The sequence below is a fragment of the Rhagoletis pomonella genome, unplaced genomic scaffold (genome assembly GCF_013731165.1).
Source record: "Rhagoletis pomonella isolate Grant_MI unplaced genomic scaffold, Rhpom_1.0 Rhpom_scaffold_00001, whole genome shotgun sequence".
Lineage (NCBI taxonomy): Eukaryota > Metazoa > Arthropoda > Insecta > Diptera > Tephritidae > Rhagoletis > Rhagoletis pomonella.
The window spans coordinates 36,681,227-36,704,363 of NW_023458555.1; the positions used below are offsets into that span (position 1 = coordinate 36,681,227).

A 23,137-nucleotide genomic window follows, 5' to 3' on the forward strand; every position below is an offset into this window, starting at 1 on the left:
CATCTACTAGTAAAGCGCAAAATGAACACCTCCGACGACACATTACATTGCCAGTTGCAAAATAACGTGCAGCCGAAGTTATTTCCAAGCGCCGAACTACTCCGAGCGACTGCTCTGCATTATGCGTAACTTACTTTGTAAAGCGGCTCAGAGGTATGTCTGATTCCAAATGTACATTCTTGATTCCTACTTACATAAGGCGGCCACGTCTTTGTTAAAGTAAGGGAGATACGTGGTAAGGGTGAAGTGTAAGTTGCTGGTAAGGTATTTCCCTTCATCTGGCAGTCCTTACCACTTCCCTGCCGAATCTCCATTACTTTAACAAAGACGTGGCTGCCTTATGTAAGTAGGAATCAAGAATGTACATTTGGTATCAGACATACCTCTGAGCCGCTTTACAAAGAAGTTACGCATAATGCAGAGCAGTCGCTCGGAGTAGTTCGGCGCTTGGAAATAACTTCGGCTGAACGTTATTTTGCAACTGACAACGTAATGTGTCGTCGGTGGTGTTCATTTCGCGCTTTATAAGTAGATGACATTGGCCAGGATGACAATTTTAGTACTAAAAACTGAAAGAAAACATGGCTTACCTCTTAAGGTGCTTACCTATTTTCCCAGTGGGGTGTCAGATCCTTTTAGGAAAATGTATGAAATCAACTGGATATATAAGTACACACAAGGCGCATTTAATAAGGTGATGTTAGTCGTATTACACTAACAAATTATACACACAATGACAGTATGAATTACAACAAACACACCATTTTGACGTTATGATTTCCCACCACCGTATTAAATTCGCCGTGAGTGCGATCTTATTTTTCGAATACTTATCAGTGAATTGCCTCCGAAAATCCGATCAATTGGCATAAACAGTTATCTAATGTTTCCCAGTTACGCTTCATCAGTCATGGTTTTCACTCATAAATTTATTTATCTCACATAAGAGTGCTACTTTTTCCATTTTAAATTAAATAAAACTCCACAGATTTCTTTCAAAATAAGTATTTATATAGTACTATCTAAATAAAAATAACTATTTATGTATAAGTAATTTACAAAACGAATTTAAATAAGTAATTTTAAGCGAATAACATATGTAGATATGAATGTATGTACATATATTTCTGTGGCGTCAGATTTAATAATGATAACTTCACTTCCCCTTTTAAATAGAAAAGAGAAGATCTTCACATTTTTTATGAAGTATTCAAGTATTTAAGGAATCAAGTTTTGGCACCTTATAAAGCACCCTTTTAAATTATTTTGTTTAGTGAACACAACTCAAACTATGAAAAATGTAGTTATCGTTTTTATATCAGACGTCGCAGATATATGTACATACATACACATGTATATTCTAAATAGTATAAGCAAATGCTATTTTTCTTCAGGACATACTTACATTTGAGCAACACACTTTTTGACACTTAAATACACACTAATTGTCTTTTAAAGTTAGAGGCAAGCAAATTTTATGGCATTGATATTTTAAACTGAATTTCAACCAACTCTTTTCAATTTAAACCTAAACTAAAAATCAAAATATGTATTATATAACACTAAGGACTAGGGTGGACTTTACAATAACAACATCATGTGGCGCCAACTTATTTTGTTCTAAATTTTTAAACAATTTTAACGGTCGCTACCAGGGTTTGAAACAATTAAATTTTTTTAAATCTAAAATTTCACAAAATTTTGATTTTGACCAGCTAAAAATCAGCAAGTTTAAGAATGTATATGATTCAAATCAAAATTTTGTAAAATTTTTGCAATTAAAAAAAAAAAATTTTTTAAATCCTCCCAGCGACTCCTACAATGCCTTTAAAATTTTGAAATAGTTGTGGAAGTCTACTTTAGCCGTAGAACAAAATACAAAGTAAATTGGTGCCCATTCAAAATTCATATGTTGATATTTTAAGGATCACCCTACTAAGGACCGTTTCAACAGTGGTGGATTAACGCATATTCGGCCGGAAACTTTCAGTTATTGTGTTGTTCCGAATGTGAATGAACTCTCCACTGTGAAAGCGGCATTATTCATGACATTTTACGTTGTATATTCATAAATAAAATACATAAGTATATTTCTATAAGCTTTGGTCTAATCAAGCTGCCTGACTCAATTTGCAAGTTGAGTAAAATGTTTGCATAAGAGGCGAGGGGGGTTAGGGCCTCTCAGTTATTCGAGGAACGTTCGGGTAGTCCAGTGCGCGTTATGACACTAGTCGGCATTTCACTATTTGCCGCGGGCCGTGTGGCTGCTTCAATGGATTGTACACTGAAAGCAATAAGAAATCCAAATAAGTAAACTAATTTCCCTCAAAATCCCATTTACCACACTCACCTCTGTGCAATTGATTGTCGACTCAGCGGCGATGGGTTGGACAAATGCGGTGATTGACTTTGCGATGGTGGATTGCTGTAGGGTGAGTGACTGTCGCCGGTCACATGATGTACAATCGGTACGCTGCGTGGCCCGGTGCTGGTGACCGAGCTGCCCGCGCCACTGGCCACCACCACAGTGCCTACAGATATTGAGCCAGCTCCTGCGCCTGCAGCGCTACTACCACTCATGGACATGTCGTGCAGCTCACCAGTTACAGATTGCGATCCAACCACACCACCGCTGGTACCACCACCACCACCACCACCACCTACACCACCGTTCATGGGCAAACTCAAAGCGGACACTTGTGAGGGGTAGATTGTGCCGTTCGGAGTCATCAACGCCATATTTTGCGGCATGCCTGGTAGTGCTGTGTGTGAAAAATCATTTACTTTGAGTGAATGAGCGAGCGTTGTTGGGCGGTGAAATGTAATTGTAAGCGCCTATGTAGCGCATACTTACATGGCAGCGGCTTCATGGTCGTCATGCCGCCATTGTTCTTTGGCTTACGCTTGCGCTTCTGTATGCCATCCTTCTTCATCGATTGCGGGCGGTTGGTGTTGTGCAGCTTAAAGTAGAGTCCACAAGCGTTACATACGGGATTGCCTTCATTGTTGCGTCGCCATAGTGTCGTCGTAGTGGTGTTGCAGTTGGCGCAGGTGACGCCTGTGCGTCGATTGTTCGCATTGGCGGGCGCTTTCGGTTTCGGTTGACGCGCTGGTATCCGCATATGCGTCGGTCGCAGTTGATTACAGCCGGTGGGACAGTAGAAGTCGTTGCCTTTGCGTATGTAGTGGGCGCCGCAGTTCTCACATTTGGGCGACTCATAGAGGGTTGATGCCAACGGTGCCTCGTAAGCGGTAATTGGCGCTGCGCTCGCCCAGTGCGTCGTTGTCATATTGCCGGTGCCGTAGTCATCAACTACCTGATGATGATAGGTATTCTATAAGATTTCCATTAGAGGGGAGTAAAAAATGGCAAAGAATTTTGATTTTAGGCGCGGATAACGGGTGAAATATGTTAGGCCAATTGCATAGCTGAGATAGTGGCGTTGCCGAGGTGTAGCTACACCTGCTTATACATAAGTTATGCATACTTACATATCCCGAGAATTCCACATTTGATGGCGCCCATATCGACTGCTCCTGCATGCCTGGCTCGAGCAAGGACTGAAATTGTCCCGGTTGCCGTATGGCGCCCAAATTTGGATCCGATTTGCAAATCAGCTGGGTGGGACCTGATACACTATAAATAGAGTTGTTGGGCGGTGGCAACGCGTACGATGGCGGGCCGGCATAGTACTCCGAATTGCCAAGGTCCGTAAAGGTTTTCGTCTCGTTGGGATGCGCTGACGAATCCACCACTGTGGCATCGTAGTAGATCGTCTGTCCGCTGCCATTATCCTGCAGCACACTACTGTAGCGGCCATCATGTTCGAAGCGCAATGCCGTACCCGGATGTCCGCCATGTGTGGACGCATTGATGACACCGTGCGAGTTCTGATGCTGATGCAAGGCAGCAGCAGACACTACTATCGTCTCACCGTAACCGCTGCCAGGTGGCGGACACAGTTGTTGATGATGCTGCAATTGTTGCTGATGGTGCTGATGCGCCTCCGCGCTGGCTTGCTGATCCTTTTCGATATCCTCGAGCTTTATAGCTGCACCGGTTTCAGTGCAAATTATTTGTTGACCATTTTCGGTAGTTGCGTACGTGTAGACAGCGGTGCCTGGTGGTGGGTGTTCCTCATTGCGTGGCGCCATCACCACATAATCGGCCGGTGACTGATGATGGTGATATTCGGACTGAGAGTCGGGCTGTTCACCCTCACGACTATCGTTGACCTCTCTGTCGATTGGAAAGAAATGATAAAAGAAACATGAAATATTAATTAAAGAAAAATGGAAAAGAAGTGAGTAGCAAAAATAAGCTGTTGGAAGTCTTTTAACTAATATGAAATATATATATATATATATGAAATATGAGAAAATCCCGCTTCAATCTTTTGATGAGCGTATTTACGACTGCAGAAATAAAGTGAAATATTGCATGTTATTAAATCCGTTTGACTTACGATTCTTATAAGTTTTACAAGGTTTTCTTCGGATTTTTTGGGATTCTTCAGAGACTTTTCCAAATTATTCGTATTTTTTCGGGATTTTTTAAAAACTTTGCTGATTTTTTCGGTACTTATTTTATTTTTAAAAGTTTTTTCCGAGACTTTTAAGAGTTTTTGGTTTATTTCTGGACAATGACCGAATTTCGGAATTTTTCGGGGCCTTTCACGACTTCTTTGGATTTCTCGTGTTTTGCTCTTTGGGATTTTTTAAGAACTTTGGTGAATTTTTCGGGACCTATTTTATTTGTTCAGCATATGTCTGGAGTTTTTGGAAATAATTTTGTTTACAGTAAAATATAGAAAAATAATTTAGGACCGCAATTCGGGATTTCTAGAAGCTTTTCAAGATGTTCTTCGGATTCTTTGACGTTTTTTCGTAATTTTTTGGGCTTTCTCTTGCTGTACTTTTCGGGATTTTTTAGGGGATATTTTCGGGACTTATTTTATGTTTTAAGATTTCCGAGATTCTTCGCAGTTTCGAGATTAAAACCGTACTTCGGGATTTTTTAAAGTATTTCAAAATTTTCTTCGGATATTTTGGAATTTTTCGTGTTTTACTTTTCGGGATACTTTAGGAAGATTTAGGGGATTTTTCGGGAGAAATACTGTATTTTGGGAGCTTATCAAGCCTTGCTTAATTTTTTTTAATCTTTTGAGACTAAGGAATTGTTCTTATTTTACTTTTTGGGATTGTTTAAGGATTTTCCGGAACTTTTCAGGATTACTACATATGTATACAGTTAATTAACTAAGAATATTTAGCTTATTCTTGTATTTTTCGAAGCTTTTCTTCTTTTTTTCTGAGTTTCGGGACTAAGACCGTATTGCGGTATTTTTCGAAGCTTTAAAAGATTTTCGTTTTCTTTTTTTAATTTTTTTCGAGACTTTATGGGATTTTTCGTGTTTTGCCTTTCGGGTTTTTAAGAACTTTCGGAGTGATTCTTAAAAATGGTTAACTTTTTTCGATAGTTGGAACCACTTTTAAGGATAAACAACTTTTGAATTAGTTTCTGGATTTGTTTCAACGCCAATATGGAACAATCACCTGGTCGGGAAGGAGGGGAAATGGGGAGGATAGGTGTTCTTTTCTTCGGATGAGTTCCGTGTTGGCTTCCTAGGTGCTAGGAGGCATCAGCGCATTGCGCGAATTGTTGGCAGCCAAGGAGTTTCTGGTTGGCGCTTATCTTGAGGATTTGGTCCGCTACCTGCTTGACCTAAGACCTTTAGGTGACTTCATCCGTTGCACAAGTTGCATCAAACCGAATCGTCGTTCGGAGTAGTCTTCTACGGCATATACAGCAGGAGTAGGTTTCTGGTTGGGAGACTAATAACAATTGGAAAGGATCGACAATTTAAAAAGGGTTTCATCGCCGAAACAACAGCCCTTGATCGTTTAAAACCCCAGACATTCCGAAACGCAGATGCGGCTGTAGTGGGAATATTAATTTCCTCTCTTCTCTTATCTACTTGATATCATTTTGCAAAAAGGATAATTTAATTCAAAACCCGAATTTCACAAATGAAACTTATGTTAAATAACCTATCCCTGCCAAGTTCCTTAATCACGCAATCAGTAACTCTGTTCATTTGAGTATCCGACTGGGCAATGAAAACGTGTTCCTTGCCTTAGTTCAAATTTCATTTACTTTTAAAAGAATTATATTCAGGGCAACGTTTTCATTTTGGGAGCATTTTAACGAATTTTTGGACTTATGTAACAATTTTGAATGAACCATAAAATTCACTAAATCTTTAGTTTTAATCTAATATCAATGAAAAAAGGGGATCCCACGGGCGATTCTTCCCATTACCCGAATATCTCACCATATCACAAGAGTCTTTTTCTGCATACGTAATACATAATGAAAAATTATTTGAATCCTAATGCTAACCTTAATCTTAAATAAATTCTTAATTTAACTCTTAATCTTATTCTTAATCTTAATCTTAATGTTAATATAAATCTTAAACTTAATTTAAATCCAAATCTTAACCGTAATTTAATTCTTAATAATAATAATCTCAATCTCAATTTAAATCTTAATCTTAACCTTAATCTCAGTCTCAATCTTATTCTTAATCTTAATCATAATTTTAATCTTAGTGTCAACATCAGTCTTAACCTTCGTATTCATCTTAATCATAATCTCAATCTAAATCTTAATCATAGTCTTAATCTTCATCTTTATCTTAATTTAAATCTTAATCTTAAGCCTAATATTAGTCTAAATTTTTATCTTGTTCATAATATTAATCTAAGTTTTAATCATAATCCTAATTTTAATTTTCATCATAATCCTGAACATAAGCTTAATTTTAATATTATTCTTATTCTTAATTTTATTCGTAATATTAAACTTATTCTATATATTAATCTTAATGTTAATTTAAATCATAATCCTGAATATAATCTTAATCTTAATCTTGATTGTAATCTTAATCTTAATGTCAATCATAGTCCTAATCTTCAGTTTAATCTTAGTGTATTTCTAAATCTAAATTTTAATCATAATCTTACTGTAAATCTTAGTCCAATTTTTTATCATAACTGTAATGTAAATCTTACTCTTAGTTGTCTTCTTAGTCCTGAACGTAATCTTGATTTTAATATTATACTTCATATTAATTTTATTCGTAGTCTTAAACTTATTCTTTGTATTAATCTTAACGATAATTTTTATCGCAATCTTAATCAGAATCCTAAACATAATTTTAATCTTATTCTTAATCTTAATCTAAACCTAAATCTCAAGCTTAATCTTGATTTTAATCTTATTCTTAATATATACCTTAATCGAAATTTCTATCATAATCTCAATCTTAGTCCTAATCTTCATCATAATCTTAATCTTAATTTTAATCATAATCTAAATCTTAGTCTCAATCTTAATCTTAATCTTATTGTTAATCTTAATTTTATTCATAATCTTAATCCTAATCTTCATCATAATCCTGAACATAATCTTAATCTTTATTGAAATCTTAATCTTAATCATAATTAAAATGTTGATCTTAATCTTAATTGAAAACTTAATCCTTAACTCAATCTTAATATTAAATTTTAGTCTTAATTTACATCATATTCTTAATCCTAATCATAATCTTAATCTTAACTCATATCATAAAATTAATCGTTGCTTTTTCATTTCACCGGGGTTTGGATTTACAGCCAACCTAGCGCAAAAAAGTTCCACTTCAAGAACCACCTTGCGGAAAACTCACTGCCTATTTTTTATTTACATATTTTTTCTTTTTTTAATAATTCATACTCACAATGTACCCGCTGTGGTCAATATTCGTCGCTGTTGGGTGTGGCGCGGCAACGGTATGCTATAGTCCTCACTGGATTGTGATTGAGCTGTGACAGCGATGGAGGCCACTGATGTGCTAACAGATGTGGGGGACTGTTGGACCTGCTGCTGCTGCTGTTGTTGGTGTTGTTGTGACTCTTGCTGTTGACTTGGCGTATGCGATTTTGATTGACTAGAAATTTGCGATTGTTGTTGTTGATGCTGTGTTTTCGCTGCAGTTTGTATAAGATGTAAATCCTGTGCAGTTTGCTGATTCTCCTCAAGAGGCGGTGTTCCCGATTGCTGTTGTTGCTGGAGTGTTGGCGTTGACGCTGTTGGCACTTGAGGCTCACCACTGTTCTTTTCCGTTTTAATGTTCGCCAACAAATGTTGATGTTGTTGCTGTTGCTGTTGATGCAATTGTTGCTGCGCCTGTGCTTCCATCTGCAACAAAGTTCAAAATGAAAATGAAACGTCGCACAATTAGCTCAACAAGTGTAGAACTTTTGCTTGGTGGATGAGTCGATGTTTATGTCGCTCAGTCGTCATGTGTTTATATGTATGTACATATGTAGTACAGGCTTGCCAGTGTCATTGTTTGCTTAGTACTGACTTTTCTTGCTGTCATTGACGACAACATTTTTTGTTGCATATTCGAAAGCGTGGCCTAAGTTCCGGTCATAAAACAGTCAGTCAGCTTGTAACCAGTGCAAACGGAAAAAAGTAAAAGAAAAAAAATAACAGTTTGGCAAGTGCTAAACACCTCGAAAAGCTCAAATGCCGGCACGGTCTGGTTCGAAAGCGGAGGATCCCAATGTTGACGTTGGATTTCCGTTAAGCGAACGCGCCAAAGTGCGTCAATGTCGCATAACTTTGTTCGTCATCTTTTAACTGTGATTGGTTTTTTTTTTGGTTGAGTTACACAACAAAAAAGTACAAAATATAAAGAAAAAGAAAAAAATTCTAAAAATAATTTTAGCAGAAGTATTGAATTTTTTAACAAAGCATGAATCCGACGAAAATGAGCAACTGTCTCAGCTTTTTGTCAATAATATTACTTGATAGCTAATAAATACAATAAAAGTAAGAAATGCTAAAAAAAAATTGGAACGAGACCCTACGATAGACACATACTAAAAACCCCTTGCCCCACAGATAGAGAGCGGGTTTGATGGACCTTCGCACAGTTTGCAAAATAAAATTATTTGTCTTCTTCTTTTTTGGCGCTGTAACCGCCTAAGCGATTTTGGCCGAGTTCAGCAAAGCACGCCAGTCGTTTCTCCTCTGTGCCAACTGACGCCAATTGGAAACGCCAAGTGAAGCCAAGTGCTTCTCCACCTGATCTTTCCATTGTAGTGGGGGCCTCCCTTTTCCTCTGCTACCACCAGCGGGTTCCGAGTTGAATACTTTCAGAGCTGGAGCGTCGGTGTCCATTCGAACGACATGGGCAAGCCAGCGTAGCCGCTGTATTTTAATTCGCTGCACTATGTAAAGCTCATACAGCTCATCGTTCCATCGTCTACGGTACTCGCCGTCACCAATGCGTAAAGGCCCGTAAATCTTCCGCTAAATCTTTCTCTCAACCACTCCAAGAGCCGCCTCATCGGATGTTGTCATTGTCCATGCTTCTGCGCCTTATACCAGCACGGGCATGATGAGTGACTTATAGAGCGTGGTTTTCGTACGTCGAGAGAGGACTTTACTCCTGAATTGCCTACTCAGGCCAAAGCAGCACTTGTTGGCAAGAGTGATTCTGCGTTGGATTTCAATGTTGACATTATTATCGGTGTTAATGCTGGTTCCCAAGTAAACGAAGTTCTCTACTTTCTCGAAATTTTAACTTTCAACAGTGACGTGGGTGCCAAGGCGCGAATGTGCTGACATTAGGGTGGTACAAAAATGCGTGGGTGAAAAAGATAGAATTGGAATTCTAATGCTCTCACCCCTAGGATTGTTCTATGTAAAAAACACCCCTCAATGGGGAAAAACAATTTTTCGTAGAAATGGTATAGGACCTTGAAAATCAAAGACCCCAAAAAATGCAATGGGTGGACCCATGAAATATCTATACAATTTCTACAAAAAATATAAAATACAAAATTTAAAAACCAAAAAGCAAGGATAAATTGTTTTGCGATATAGAACAACCCAAGGGGTGAAAATACTAAATTACGACTTTACTTTCTTTGGACCAACGTAATGTGCAGATGTATACAAGTATGTATGTACATATGTATATCTATAAGTTTCTCGGAAACCGTCCTTATTTGTTACCAAACCATGAAAACTTAGGTACTACTATTAATAATAAATAAGACAGTGGCTTTTTGAACATCCCATGTACGACTTTAAATCCCTCGCTCAATCTCGAAAAGTTGAGTTAATTCTTTACATCATCATTTAAAACACTGTGCATAAATTTGTAGTTTTTTTTGTAGGCATGTATTTATATTGTCACAAATTGCGGCAAGTCATAAGCCAGGTCTAGAGTGTTCTTCTTCTTTGCTCCAGCGGTAAACTACAAAAACTTATGACTTGGCGGCAAAAAAAAATCAATTTGTCACCTACAATAAAAATCATGTTGATATTGTTGTCAATGGATCGTCTTGGAAATACATACATACATATATAGTGTATACGAGTAGTAGTGATTGTTGTCATTGGCCTTAAATAGCTGATGTTGCGCAGCATTGTTGTTGTGCGCCGCTACAACTTTTTGTGTCAACAACATTTTTCACTTTTCATTTTCTAGAGCAAGCAAAGGAAATTGTGGTAAATAATTTCGAGCCCGAATTCCAAGCAGGCAGTGGTATTCGTATTTTCGAAGCGCGCTCAAATTCTTGTTTATAAGCAGTACTACTACTGGTAATGGGGTAATGAATAAGTTGAAATGTCGTTGACATAAGAGACAACACTAATGACAAGAAACGGAAAAATGTCCGGAGTATTGGTAACAATTTTCGCATCCACATATGTATGTGTGTAAGTATGTACATCAGACTGCATCACCAAAAAAAGTTGCAGTTTTTCCGCCGGGATTGCAAAATTTTGTTTATATTTTAAGAAGTCCACCAAAATATTTCGGAAAAATATTAAGATTTTAGTGAGCTGGGCCGATTTGAAAACACCTCCAAAAATGGAGTTTTTTATGAATAAAAATGGTTCCTTAAAGAACTTTTTGAAAAAAGTCCCCTCAGATGACAAAACAGATTAAGCTTAAAAAATCTGCATAAAAATATTTAAAAATCTTTTCAACGGAATCGTAAGAACGAGATTTTTGATGCTGTTTTTTGATTGATTTACGAAAACCTTGAATAACTGGGCCAAAACTATTCTGATTTAGACTTAAGGGATCTCAGTGGAAAGGTATTTTCACACTGTTTTTATTTCTGTCCAAAAAAAGTCATTCGTATCCCAATTTTTTATTTTATCAAATACCAACACATCTTAATTCAACTTTGAATAACGTTCGTTCATCCTACCTTTTTCTGTCATCCTTTGAATGAGTTTATTAGAAATACATACGAAGAAATAAAAACGATGAGAAAAAACCTTTCCAATGACACCTCTTAAGTCTAAATTGGCAGAGTTTAGGTTGTGTTATTAAAGTTTTTCTTATAACAAATCTTTGAAAAAAGTTAAAAAACAGCATCAAAAATCTCATTATTACGATTCCGTTCAAATTTTTTTTTTAATTTTTTTTAATATTTTCATGGAATTTTTTGAAGCTAAAACCGTTTTGACATTTGAGGGGATTTTTTCAAAAAAAAATTTTTAAGAAACTATTTTTATTCATATAAAATTCCATTTTTAGAGGTATTTTCAAATCAGTCCAGCTCACTTAAATCTTAATATTTTTCCGAAATATTTTGGTGGACGTCTTAAAATATAATAAATTTTATAATTCCAATGGAAAAACAGCACCGATTATTTTTTTTGTATGGGGAGTGATGCAGTCTAATGTACATACATAAATATGCAGGTATGTGCCAACATAGGCATCATGCCAAACATTTCATTTGCCTCAGAAATTGTTTTGTTGTTCGAGTCATCGATGTCAATCGGAAATCAAAGTTGACTCTTTACAGTTACGAAACAAGCAATGAAAAGAAAAAGCGGAAGGGTGTTAAAAATCAACAACAGTGTCTTAAAAAAAAAACGAGAACGGATACGAGCGCTTTTAAATTTACAAGCAATAAGCAGCAAAAGAAATTAAAAGTTGTGCAAAAAAGATTGTAGAAACATCGTGTAAAAAAATTTAAAAATAAGGTTTTTACCTAAGCCTACATTAAGCAGCGACTTAACTACATTTAAGCTAAGGCATAGCTTGCTCATTTCTGCTAAGAAAAACGCTCTTTGAATGGTTGCCTGAACTTCTAAAAAGTACAGAAAAATTAAAGGTTTGGTAGCGCTCGTATTAGTCAAAGCAAGAAGCCTTTAAAACCGAAAAATAAAATAAAATAAAATAAACATAGCAATGAATCATAATTGCACTTGCATTGCACAACCTTAAAACTTCCCCAAAAAAATCATAAAAAATACTCAGCACGTCATTGAATGTTTTTTAAACAAATATTTATAAATCTAGTAGTCAGACTCAATATGTACATACATTTGTACTAACAGAAAAATATTCGAACTTTAAAATTGATCGAAGATATTTACCAACCATTGACAACACCTCAATTTGTCACGACAAAGTAAACACATAAAAAAAAATAAAAAATACTAAAATAAGCAACGTATTTTGATCTAAAAAAATGTAAAATGTAAAAAAAAAACATACTTATGTATGTATGTATGTTTATAACTTTTTTGAACCCTTTTGACTTTTTGATATTTCCCTAAGAATTTGTATGTATGTACTTTCTGGTTGGTTAGTTGAAGCGTCACCTGAGCCCTTGCCCAATACCAAATAAGCGCTTAGAGCATCAGTTTGATTCGCTTTCTCTGCGATTCCTGATGTCAGCTGCTTTTATGAAGCGTCAATTTCGTCTTACCATTTGGATTTTTCGATGAATCTATTTAGGTTCGTAATGGAGCACTTGGAGATCACCCTAAGATTTTGGATGGAAAAATTAACGAGTGTGTCATGCCTTATGCGCGCAATCGCAGAACGAAAAGATAATATAGGGCCGTTGCCATACTTTCTTCGAGTTTCCAGATACGGCACCGTGGATTATATGTAAGGTATATTTTTGCTATTACCAATCAAAATTCTAAAAAAGCGGATTTTCGGCCCACGCTAATATGTATCTATGTTACAACAATGATTTAAATATTTCTATTTCAAAGCTCATTCGCTCGAAGAAGGGCAAATGGGTACACGATTTACGGTTTTGTTTTAATTATGTACTTCGTTTTTTTCAAACTTTATTGTAAGTCGCGTGCTAAACTATCTTTTGCACCCGTTTCAAAAAAGTTACGGTGTCAATACTAAACACTTACATGTGTGTGAAAATAAACAAGAGCGATTTAAGTTGATTTAGTTTCCTCGGCAGTCAAATCGATATCAATATTTATATAGTATTGATAAGATACTGGTATATGGTATTAAAAAAAACTAGTATGTATGTATGTATGTACTTATGTGCGATTGTATATCTGCGCATAGCCATGTTAGTCAAGTGTAAAGTTATCGCTCAGTCAAAGCTCAGTCATCATCATCACCATCAACACCACCGTGTCCACCATTTCAGAAAAAAAAACACCAGCACCATCATCACCTGCCATCGGCAACAGCCTGCCTTGTCGACCTGTACACAGCCACGGCCGCTGGTAGTTAGTATCTAACTTATCTGCATAATAACAACAACAGCAACAATTTTTGTTAACAATTTCGATTGGCGTTGATAGTGGTGGTTAGACATTAGATTGTGTGAAGGTGATTTTAAATTTTATATACAACGTGTTTTTCTCCACACATTTATTTATTCGTTTATTTAACCAGTGTTTATAATGTAATTATACGATTGAATTATGACTTCATAAATGTTGTGCAAAGTGTTTAGTCGTAAAATCGTGTGCCGAAATTTTTTTTTAAAAAGGCCTAACACACAGAGTGACTTTTTTGAAGTGAAACTTCTCAATCGAGCTCGGAGATGTTTGCGTTAAATATTTAATGCCGCGGGGAAGGTGGTACTGCGGCTGCGTTGAACGCTTCTGGGACGGGCAAAGGCAAAGACAAAAAACGCAAAGACGCAGCCAAAGGCAGAAGTAAACATAAAAGTACAGTCAGACAAATATTAGAATTAAAATTAAGGAGAATATGAAGATCAAGACGAAGATGAAGTTGAAATGAAGATGAAGATGAACAATATGATGTGATCGAAGATGAAGAAAAAGATAAAGATAAAGATCGAGGAGGTCTTAGCGTTATTCTGTTTGTCTTTTAGAAATAAGTTTTCTTAAAATTAAATTAAATAAAAAACCGGTATTTTTCATTTTAAAACAATAAAAACAAAAATTAAAAAAAAATTACTAAAAACGATAAAATTAAATTATACAAGTAACTAAAAAAAATTCAAATTTTAAACACAAACTTTTATTAGTAGTTGAAAACAAAAAGAAAAATCGACCCCCGCACCACCTAACAGAAAAATTTTTTGTGGAGTTATTTCTTTCCAGTTAGGTAACATACGTTTCAAATATGAAACAAATCGGACTATAAATGCCAAATTTCAAAATAACTCAACTTCTGCACCACCTAACGGGAAACATTTTTTGTGTAGTTATTCCGTTTAACGTAAGTAATACACATTCCGCATATGAATCATATCGGAGCAGAAATAGGGATTTTTCAAATAGCTCTGCACCTGCGCCACCTAGCGGATTCACTCCACTTTCAAATTGCAATGTGATCGGGTTTTGAGCTAAGTTTCAAGTTCCAAGTCACTGGCTCATAGGGTAGTTAGTTAGAAATTGAGCGTGAGATTTTAGTACACGCAGGTGAAACATAATAGAAGCTTGTAAAAAAGAGACAAATTAAATAATTTTCTCAAAATTAAGAAAAGTAAAAAAATGTTTTTTTTTCTTTTTAAAACAATGACATCTAAAAGTAAAAAAAAAAAATAGATTAAAAAAGAATAAAAAAATATTAAAACAAAGGAAAACAATAAAATCTATATATATAATTTTTTGAGCAGCATAAAAGATCTGCACCGTTCGTTCGATTTTGAAAAATTGGGTGTCAAATTAAAGCGATTGGCCTATAGATGTGCAAACTGGTTTTATTTTTTCGAAAGGAGTTGCCACCTGTTAAATAATTAAACTCAAGTTATTTACTAATCAATGCGCTCAGATCCTCAGAGCTTTTCAAAAGTGAGGTACCAAATTAATGGGCTTAGGGTGTGGATGTTCAAGAAGGTTTAACTTTTTCGAAAAAAGTTGCCACCTGTTAAGAAATTAAGCACAAATTAATTAAAAGTTAATTCAATTATTAATTATGGGTATCAATCGAAATGGTTTTGAAAAGACTTAATAACTTAACTTCGTATAGGAGGGTTGCCACATGTTTAAAAAATGTAATTCAATTTTAATTAAAGGAATTTGGTAAGTAAATAAGGTATCGCTATATGGGTGTCTTACAATAGAGGTTTAAGAAAGTAGTAGTTTGGAAATATTTTGAATAGGGTTGCCACCTATTTTAGAAGTCTAATTGAACTATTTTATACCCAAGTTAAATGAAATATTAACAAAGGAAGTCAAATTAAAGAGCTTCAAGGAATACTTAGTTTGACAATTTAGAACAGTTTTGATGTGTTTGAGGGTTGCCCCAGTTTAAAGGGCTAAACTAAAATTATTTAATAAGTTAAATGAATTACTAACCGATGGTTATCAATAGAAATGGGTTTAAAATCCTTTATTTAAGAATTTTATTTAGGAGGGTTGCCACGTGTTTAAAATATAAATTTCCACTCAATTCATCAGTTACTTGAAATATTTATAGCAATGTCAGACGAAAAATATTTAAGGAAATTTTAGTTCAAAAATAACAATGTTTTGAAAGTGATATTTAGTTTACTTATGCATAAGTTACATGAAATGTTAAAATATGGTTATCCAAAGAACGAGTGTTAAGAAATCTTTAAATTGGGTTTGTTTTTTGTTGAAAAAATTAAGATCAAATTATTTATTAAGTTAAATGGATTGTCAAAAGATGGGCATCAATCGAAATGGAAGAAGAATTATCGATCCGGTACATATACACATGCAGAAAAAAAAATCTCCAACGAATTGATAACCTCGTTTTCTTTTTGAGGTCAGTTCAAAAGAAAAAATAAATTTAAAAAATAAATAAAATAAAATAAGTTTCAAAAATTAAATTTAATTTAAAAACTTAATAAACCTTTTAAAGCAATAAAGTTTAAAAACTAAATGAAATTAATTTGTGGTGTAACCGACATACATATATAGAGAAAGGTTGCCACTTATGTTTGATTCTACAAAATAAAAAAAAAACAACGCAATATGGGCATAAAATTAAATTTATTAATTTCGTTAACTTCCATAAGCTTTTTCCAGCGAATTTCCAAATAGAGTTGCCAACTCAACTCAAAAGACATTTTTTTTAAATTTCTCCGAAATATTATTTTTAAAAGCTATCTAATAACCCGTACTCGTATATTCACTTCGAGCAAAGCTCGGTCAACCTGGTAGTTTATTTAATGAATCGTATTGTACTTAATAAATGCACTGTACAAAAAAAATTTATTTTTTTCATTTTCTGTAATGCCCTGCATTAGTCATTCATGAGCTAGGCGCCAGCCATTAACAATAAAACTCAATAAAGCAGCCTAATAAATAAACTAAACCAAAAGTAAAAAAAAAGAAAAATTGTCAACTCCATGCCACACTTTTTTACCGTCGCTTCTTCCGTTTCACAGCGTTATGCCGCAACCCATTTAAAAACTGGAAAGATCCATTATCTTTATGAGCAATTAAATTGTGCCGCTGGCGTCAAAATTCCTTTCCACATGAGATCCAGAAAATGAGTTGAGGAGAAAAAAACACCGAAGATGAGACTTAAAAAAAGGTTCATTGAATGGCCAAAAAGTGAAATTGAAAAAACAAAACTAAAACACACACACACAATTAAATTTTCCAATAAAAACCACGCAGTAGGTATTGCCTAACAAATTTTATTTCATTATTTTACTTCTTAATTTCAGCTAAATAGGTATTTGGCTTCATTGAGTGCCGACGCATTTCATTCATAAATTGGCCGACGCCAAAACGATCGAATGGATGCGCAACCAAAAGACGGTATTCAACTACCTACGCATAAAGACACACTTGTGTATTAGGAAAAGGACACTCATGTCCTGCATTTCGGATGTACACACGCACCGAGTGGAATGGGAATATTATGTCAACGTTATCACCTCGAAGCGGTGAAAAAGTGAAAAAGGATAACAAGCGATCGCACCACAGGATAATAGGCCAAGTTAGCACTCATCGATGGCGATAAGATGAGTGCATTAGTACATTAGTAGCGAGCGCAAAGAAGATATGTATGTGCCCTACTAAACACTTGCAGCCGCATAGAAATGAATGAATTAGTAAACGTCATTTTTTTTCAGGCAGGAAGTATTTCAGCCGTGCGCTCGGTCAATGGCGTTGGCGCAATTTAAGAGTGATCCTCCGCTAAGTATGTATGCATTGGACACGCGCGCAAACAGCCATTAGGCAGCTAACAGCAAAAGGATACGCTGCACTCGAAAAGGATATGCGTGCGCGCGTCTGAAATGGAGTTATTAAGTATATGCTTTTGATAAGCCAATGACAGTGGCGCCCACGGCATTAGTGCTGTTGTTATGCTTTAAGGAAGCACTCGGTTGCTTAGTTGCATAACTAATACGAAAATACAGGGTGCAGTCGCAGTTCTAGTTGCATACAAGAATAATTAAAGCAAACTCGTATATTTTCTTCTCACAATCTGCTAACATCCTTTAGGCTTTATCACAATATGTTGCCATAAAAATTACATTGAATTACTTTGTGGGTCGTTGTACGCTCACACGGCCGTACATTCAAACACATGCGCATGTTAGTCTACATACATATGTATGTGCTGGTTATTTATTTACAACATTTTGTTAGCAGTTATTTTATTGAAAATTTATAGCCTTATAACATGAGAATTTTCAGTACTAAAACTTGCTTCATTTAATTACCTAATGAAGTGTTAGCTGAATGCACTACCTATTTGCAGGAATTGACTTAATTTTTAATTTGTTTTTTTATGACTCACATATGTGTGTATGTTGAGGTGTATTTTAGTTTAAATAATGTTCTCAATTCCTAATTAACTATAAAGCTCAATAGAATGAGGAGGATGAAGAATCACTTTGCTCCAATATAATGAAATTCGGACCAGAACTTACACATACACATGGGCGTAGCCAGAACGAAATTTTGGGGGGCCTTCCTGTACAAAAAAAAAAATTAATTTCAAAACCAATAAATATTACATAATAAAAAATTAACTCAGTCCGAAGTGGAACTTGTTGGCAAGAGTGATTCTGCGTTGAATTTGTGTTGTGTTTATTGTGGTTCCCAAGTAAAGGAGATTCTGTACTTTCTCGAAATTATAACTGTAAACAAGGACGGGAGTGCCAAGGCGCGAATGTGCTGACTGTTTGAGTGATGACAGGAGATACTTCGTTTTGTTCGTTTCGTTCACCACCAGACCCACACGCTGTGCTTCTCTATCTAATTCCGAGAGGGCAGAACACACGTAGCCCTTATTTATTAACAATAATGTCGATGTCGTCGACATACACCAGCAATTGTACGCGCTTATAAGGTATTGTGCTTGAGCGGTTCAATTCTGCAACTCTTATTGTCTTCTCCAACATCAGATTAAAGAAATCACATGAAAGGGAGTCCCCTTGTATGAAACCTCGACTGGTATCAAACGACTCGGAGTGGTGCTCCTCAATTCTGATGGGGCTGGTGATATTGCTCAACGTCATTTTGCACAGCCGTATTAGTTTCGCGGGGTTACGAAATTGAGACATCAACAAATAAAGACAACTTCTTTTTGTGCTGTCGAAAGCGGCTTTGAAATCGACAAATAGAATGCCTTCTGTGTCGATCCTATTCTCATGGGTCCTTTCCAAGTTTTGGCGTATTGCAAATACGAGATCTATGGCGGATTTGGCAGATCTGATGCCGAAGTGGTAAGGCGCAGTTAGTACGTTGACGGAGGACTTCAGTCTTTCACACAACACGCTCGATAAAATAGTTGGCGTGCATGGCGGGGTCGCTTGAATTCAAGTCGTCGGGCATGCACCTTATTAGCTCGGCCGACAGGCTGTCAGCTCCAGCAGCTTTGTTACTTTTCATCAGCATAATCGCTATTCGTACCTCGTCATAGTCAAGCGCTGGGACATCGACTACATCGTCATCGACTGGGGGCTGCCATTTAAAAAGGTCGAAAAGTTTTCCCTCCGTAATTTAGGTACGGGATGAACATCGGCCACTAGATCGCCATGGTTGTCCCTACAGGAGTATTGAAACCTTCCGTAAGTCGCTCGACTCTCTGATGAAAATTTCGAGTGTTTTTTCTGTCGGCCCCCATTTCAAGCCCTACGCACTCACGTATTTTGACCTCTTTCTTCTTATTGTGGCAAATACGTCTACCTTCCCTATTCAGCTCCCTATCCCGTCCCTAAATGGACGCATCAAGTGCTAAACAATTGTCAAAAATCCTCATGCCCGTACAAATTGTATGGAAAAAAATTTAAGCCACATTATGTATGTATAACTACCCACCAGACAATTTTTGTTGCCCATAATAAGGAAAAGTGTTGCCCTCGTCAACAAAATTATTACCGGTACTATCGCTATCGTATCGATTTCATATTACCAGTCGCTCTAAAACGTCCGCCAAAAGCCAACTCGCCTGCTCGCGTCGTTTTCTTATTACTTGAATGAGTCGTTTTCTTATCGCTTTATTATTGCTACAGGCGATATTTGCTTATTATGACTTGGAACAATTTTATTATTTTTTATATTTCATTTGTTTTTGATTACAAACTTATAATTTGGGAATTTTTAATAACATATTCCCAAAATGACAAAAAAAAATGATGTTGCCGTTTTCTCACCACGGCAAAAAAATAGGCGAGTCGCCAATTCGTTGCCATTGATGATTGTTGCCTCTTTCTCATATTTTGCATGGCGGGGTATTTCTTCAAATATGTGTGTAATGTATTTTAATTTATTTTCGAATATCGTATTGAAAAATCACTTTAGCAAAATATATTAATTTTCCCATTTTAAAGAGTTTCACCTAGTTTGTAGTTTACTTAGCTAATCAGCCAGCGATGCAACATTTTTTGTTGATTCTACATTATTTTGTAAACAAAAAGAAAAATATTTTGGTTTGAGAATTCGTTACACATGGTGTACCGTCACTGCTATCAGGTCCAAACTTAGATAATTTTTCCCGCCTAATTCACATTTTGGTCTGATAAAAGAAAAAAATAGTAGTAGCACCACCGAGATAGTGACAGCAAAGATAGGGATATCAGTGCAAAACTTCTGAACTGATATGACGACTCCACGCTGGTACATATGTACATTACCTTAAGTTGCATTTCGGCTGCTCAAATTGCAGGTTCACTTTTACTTTTCTTAAAACACTAATGCGATAAAATATTTATTTTTTACACTTAAACGAAAATTCAATTCTTCGTTTTTTTCCATGAATTTCAAAACTATTCAGTGAATTCGCACTCACTTCAACTGAAATGGTAAACGTTTCGCTATTTTTAGCGCACTTTTTTGACGCAACCGATCACTTTTTTCACTTTCGCCACTTCTTTGCTGTTTTAGATTTTGTCATCTATTGATTTGGTGTTACTAACTGCGGCGCGTGTAAGCTAAATGTTCTATGCACTAAATGTGGTTACGTGGGTTATAGACTTCTTCTGGCGGACACATCTATGAATTATGAATAGTGACAACCCGACGCAATGCACGTTTAGCACCTTTTCGTTCCAATTAAATTTGTCGAGAGGTACCCAAACCTACTGAACCTACTCCGTGACACAGCCTTACAAATACATACATACATGCATGCACACATTCAACTTCAGTTCGCACGCATACTTACGCAATTTTGCTACATACATATTTATTTGAATATTTACCTCCAAGAACCGCCGGACACGTTGTCAGGGCGCTGAAAGTGCGGTTGAGTAGCGGGAAACCACTTACTATTCTGGTAAATCACGTACATATGTACATATTTTTGTTTGGCTGTGCGGGTGCCATAACCGTGTAGGTGCATATACATACATACATATGTATGCGTGTATGTTTTTTGAATGAATGTGTGAATTATGATTTATTTGCGACCACTCCAGGTGAGTTGGCGTGCATGTATGAGTTTCTTATCTTATCGCTTAAACAGTCGTTTTTGCCGCCACCGCCGCTGTTATCGCCTTTGGTTGTTGGTAAACGTTGTCGTCGCATCTGCGATAAGCATTGGTGTAATACCTTTGCACATGTGTTAGTTCAGCGTGTTCAAGTGTATGCATAAGTGCGGTGGATTGCGCATGCGCGTTCAGTTTGATGGTTTTTACTCGTACTTCATTTATGTATGTATTTATTTTTTTGTTTGTTTGTTTATACACATTGTTGTTTTTCTAAAGCGCATTGTTGCCGTCATCATCGCTGTTGGATGTTCTATTTTACAAGCACTGTCGACCTGTTCGAGTCCCAAAGTATCTACCTTTCAGCGCACATGTGGCACCCAATTGTGTTTACTTGCATGAAAAAAAAACAAATGAGAAACGGTCACTTTTTGGTAATTTTACAGAAAATCTTCAACAAAACTCAATTATGTACTTATCAACGAAAGTATTACATACAATTTACAGGTAAATTTATTAATAAAAACCGCTTAAGTCAAGATAAGAGTTTGATTAAAGTTGTGAATGCCATCAGCCTTAATGCTTGAAGCTGCATACGTATAGTCAGCGTCGAAAATATGCATATCCTGACGTTTTGGCGAATTTATTTATTTATATTTTTATATAAAATTTTTAGTTCGTTCAACAGCAAAAATCACAAGAATAAATTGTATTACTTTCATACAGAACTCGAACAAATTTTAGAATATTTATCAACATTTTTTCAAATTTACAATCCGATTTCTTAGAAAAATCACGCAGTTTTTTAGCTCATTAAATTTTAGTGTAAACAAGTGCAAGTTTCAACTCGCTAAAAATTACCGTTGATTTTTGTAATTTTTTTCGCTGAGGGTGTTCATATAAAAAAAAGACCGTGTTCATGCATTGTATCTTCCATACATATATGTATATAAATTTTCACTGCACTTCTTTATGGGCTACAAAACTGCACACATAAAATTCTTCCAACCAAAAATTTTAAAATTTCACTGAAAATTTTTTTACTTTTCCTGATTCTGTATGGAATTAAAAAAAAAATGATTCTTGTGGTTTTTGCTGTTGAATAAATTATATTTTTATAAAACCAAAATAATAAATATTTTTCTAAAAAAGAAAATAAGAAAATTTCGATTAAGATTTATTGGTATTTCCTGCATTTTCCCGAGTTCTGTATGAAATAAAAAAATTAGAAAAAAATTGGCATGGAAAATATAAATAAATAAAATTGTCAAAAGGTCAGGGTATGCATATTTTTGACGCTGACTGTATATGTACATTAGACCGTACCGAAAAATGTTCACGTACGCCTCTGAGTTTAAAATATTTATGCAAGGCAATTTCCAGTACTTACCCACCAGATCTTAATTCCTACCACCCTAACGTGCCACCTTAATGTCAGTAAATTAAAGCTCGTCAAAAATCATCCAACTTTTACTAGGGAAGTATTTCGATTCGAATGCAATTTCGATCTTTGTAAGATGGGACGGTCTAATGTAAATAAATCTTAGAAAGACTCTTCTATGAAGAATTCCACCTCAAAAAGAATTAAGACTTAAAATTAAGAACATTTCATTTTCTCGATGAAGAAGATCTATCAGTATGAACAAGAAGATCTTCTCTGTGAAATGTAGTTTTTTATAGTAAAGTAATTAAAAAGGAAAAATAGGCATGGACAATGACAACATCCGATGATTTACGGGCGACGGCGAGTGCAGCGGACATAGTGCAGCGAATTAAAATACAGCGGCTCCGCTGGCTGGGCCATGTTATTCGAATGGTCACCGACGCTCCAGCTCTGAAAGTATTCAACTTGGAATCCGCTGGTGGTAGCAGAGGAAGAGGGAGGCCTCCACTGCGATGGAAATACCAAATGGGGAAGGACTTGGTTTCAGTTGGCATTTCCAGTTGGCAT

General features: G+C 35.8%; 1 protein-coding gene across 1 annotated transcript; it reads right to left on the reverse strand.

The window, feature by feature from the left end:
- Nucleotides 1-1,811: 1,811 nt before the first annotated feature.
- Nucleotides 1,812-20,791, reverse strand: LOC118743711 (box A-binding factor). The gene is made up of 6 exons (XM_036476476.1): nucleotides 20,395-20,791; nucleotides 7,785-8,245; nucleotides 3,493-4,240; nucleotides 2,855-3,335; nucleotides 2,351-2,762; nucleotides 1,812-2,284 (listed from the first exon to the last, which is right to left on the reverse strand). Exons 1-6 carry the CDS (start codon nucleotides 20,404-20,406, stop codon nucleotides 2,182-2,184), a joined length of 2,217 nt encoding a protein of 738 aa, XP_036332369.1. The 5' UTR covers nucleotides 20,407-20,791; the 3' UTR covers nucleotides 1,812-2,181.
- Between the last annotated feature and the right edge of the window lie 2,346 nt (nucleotides 20,792-23,137).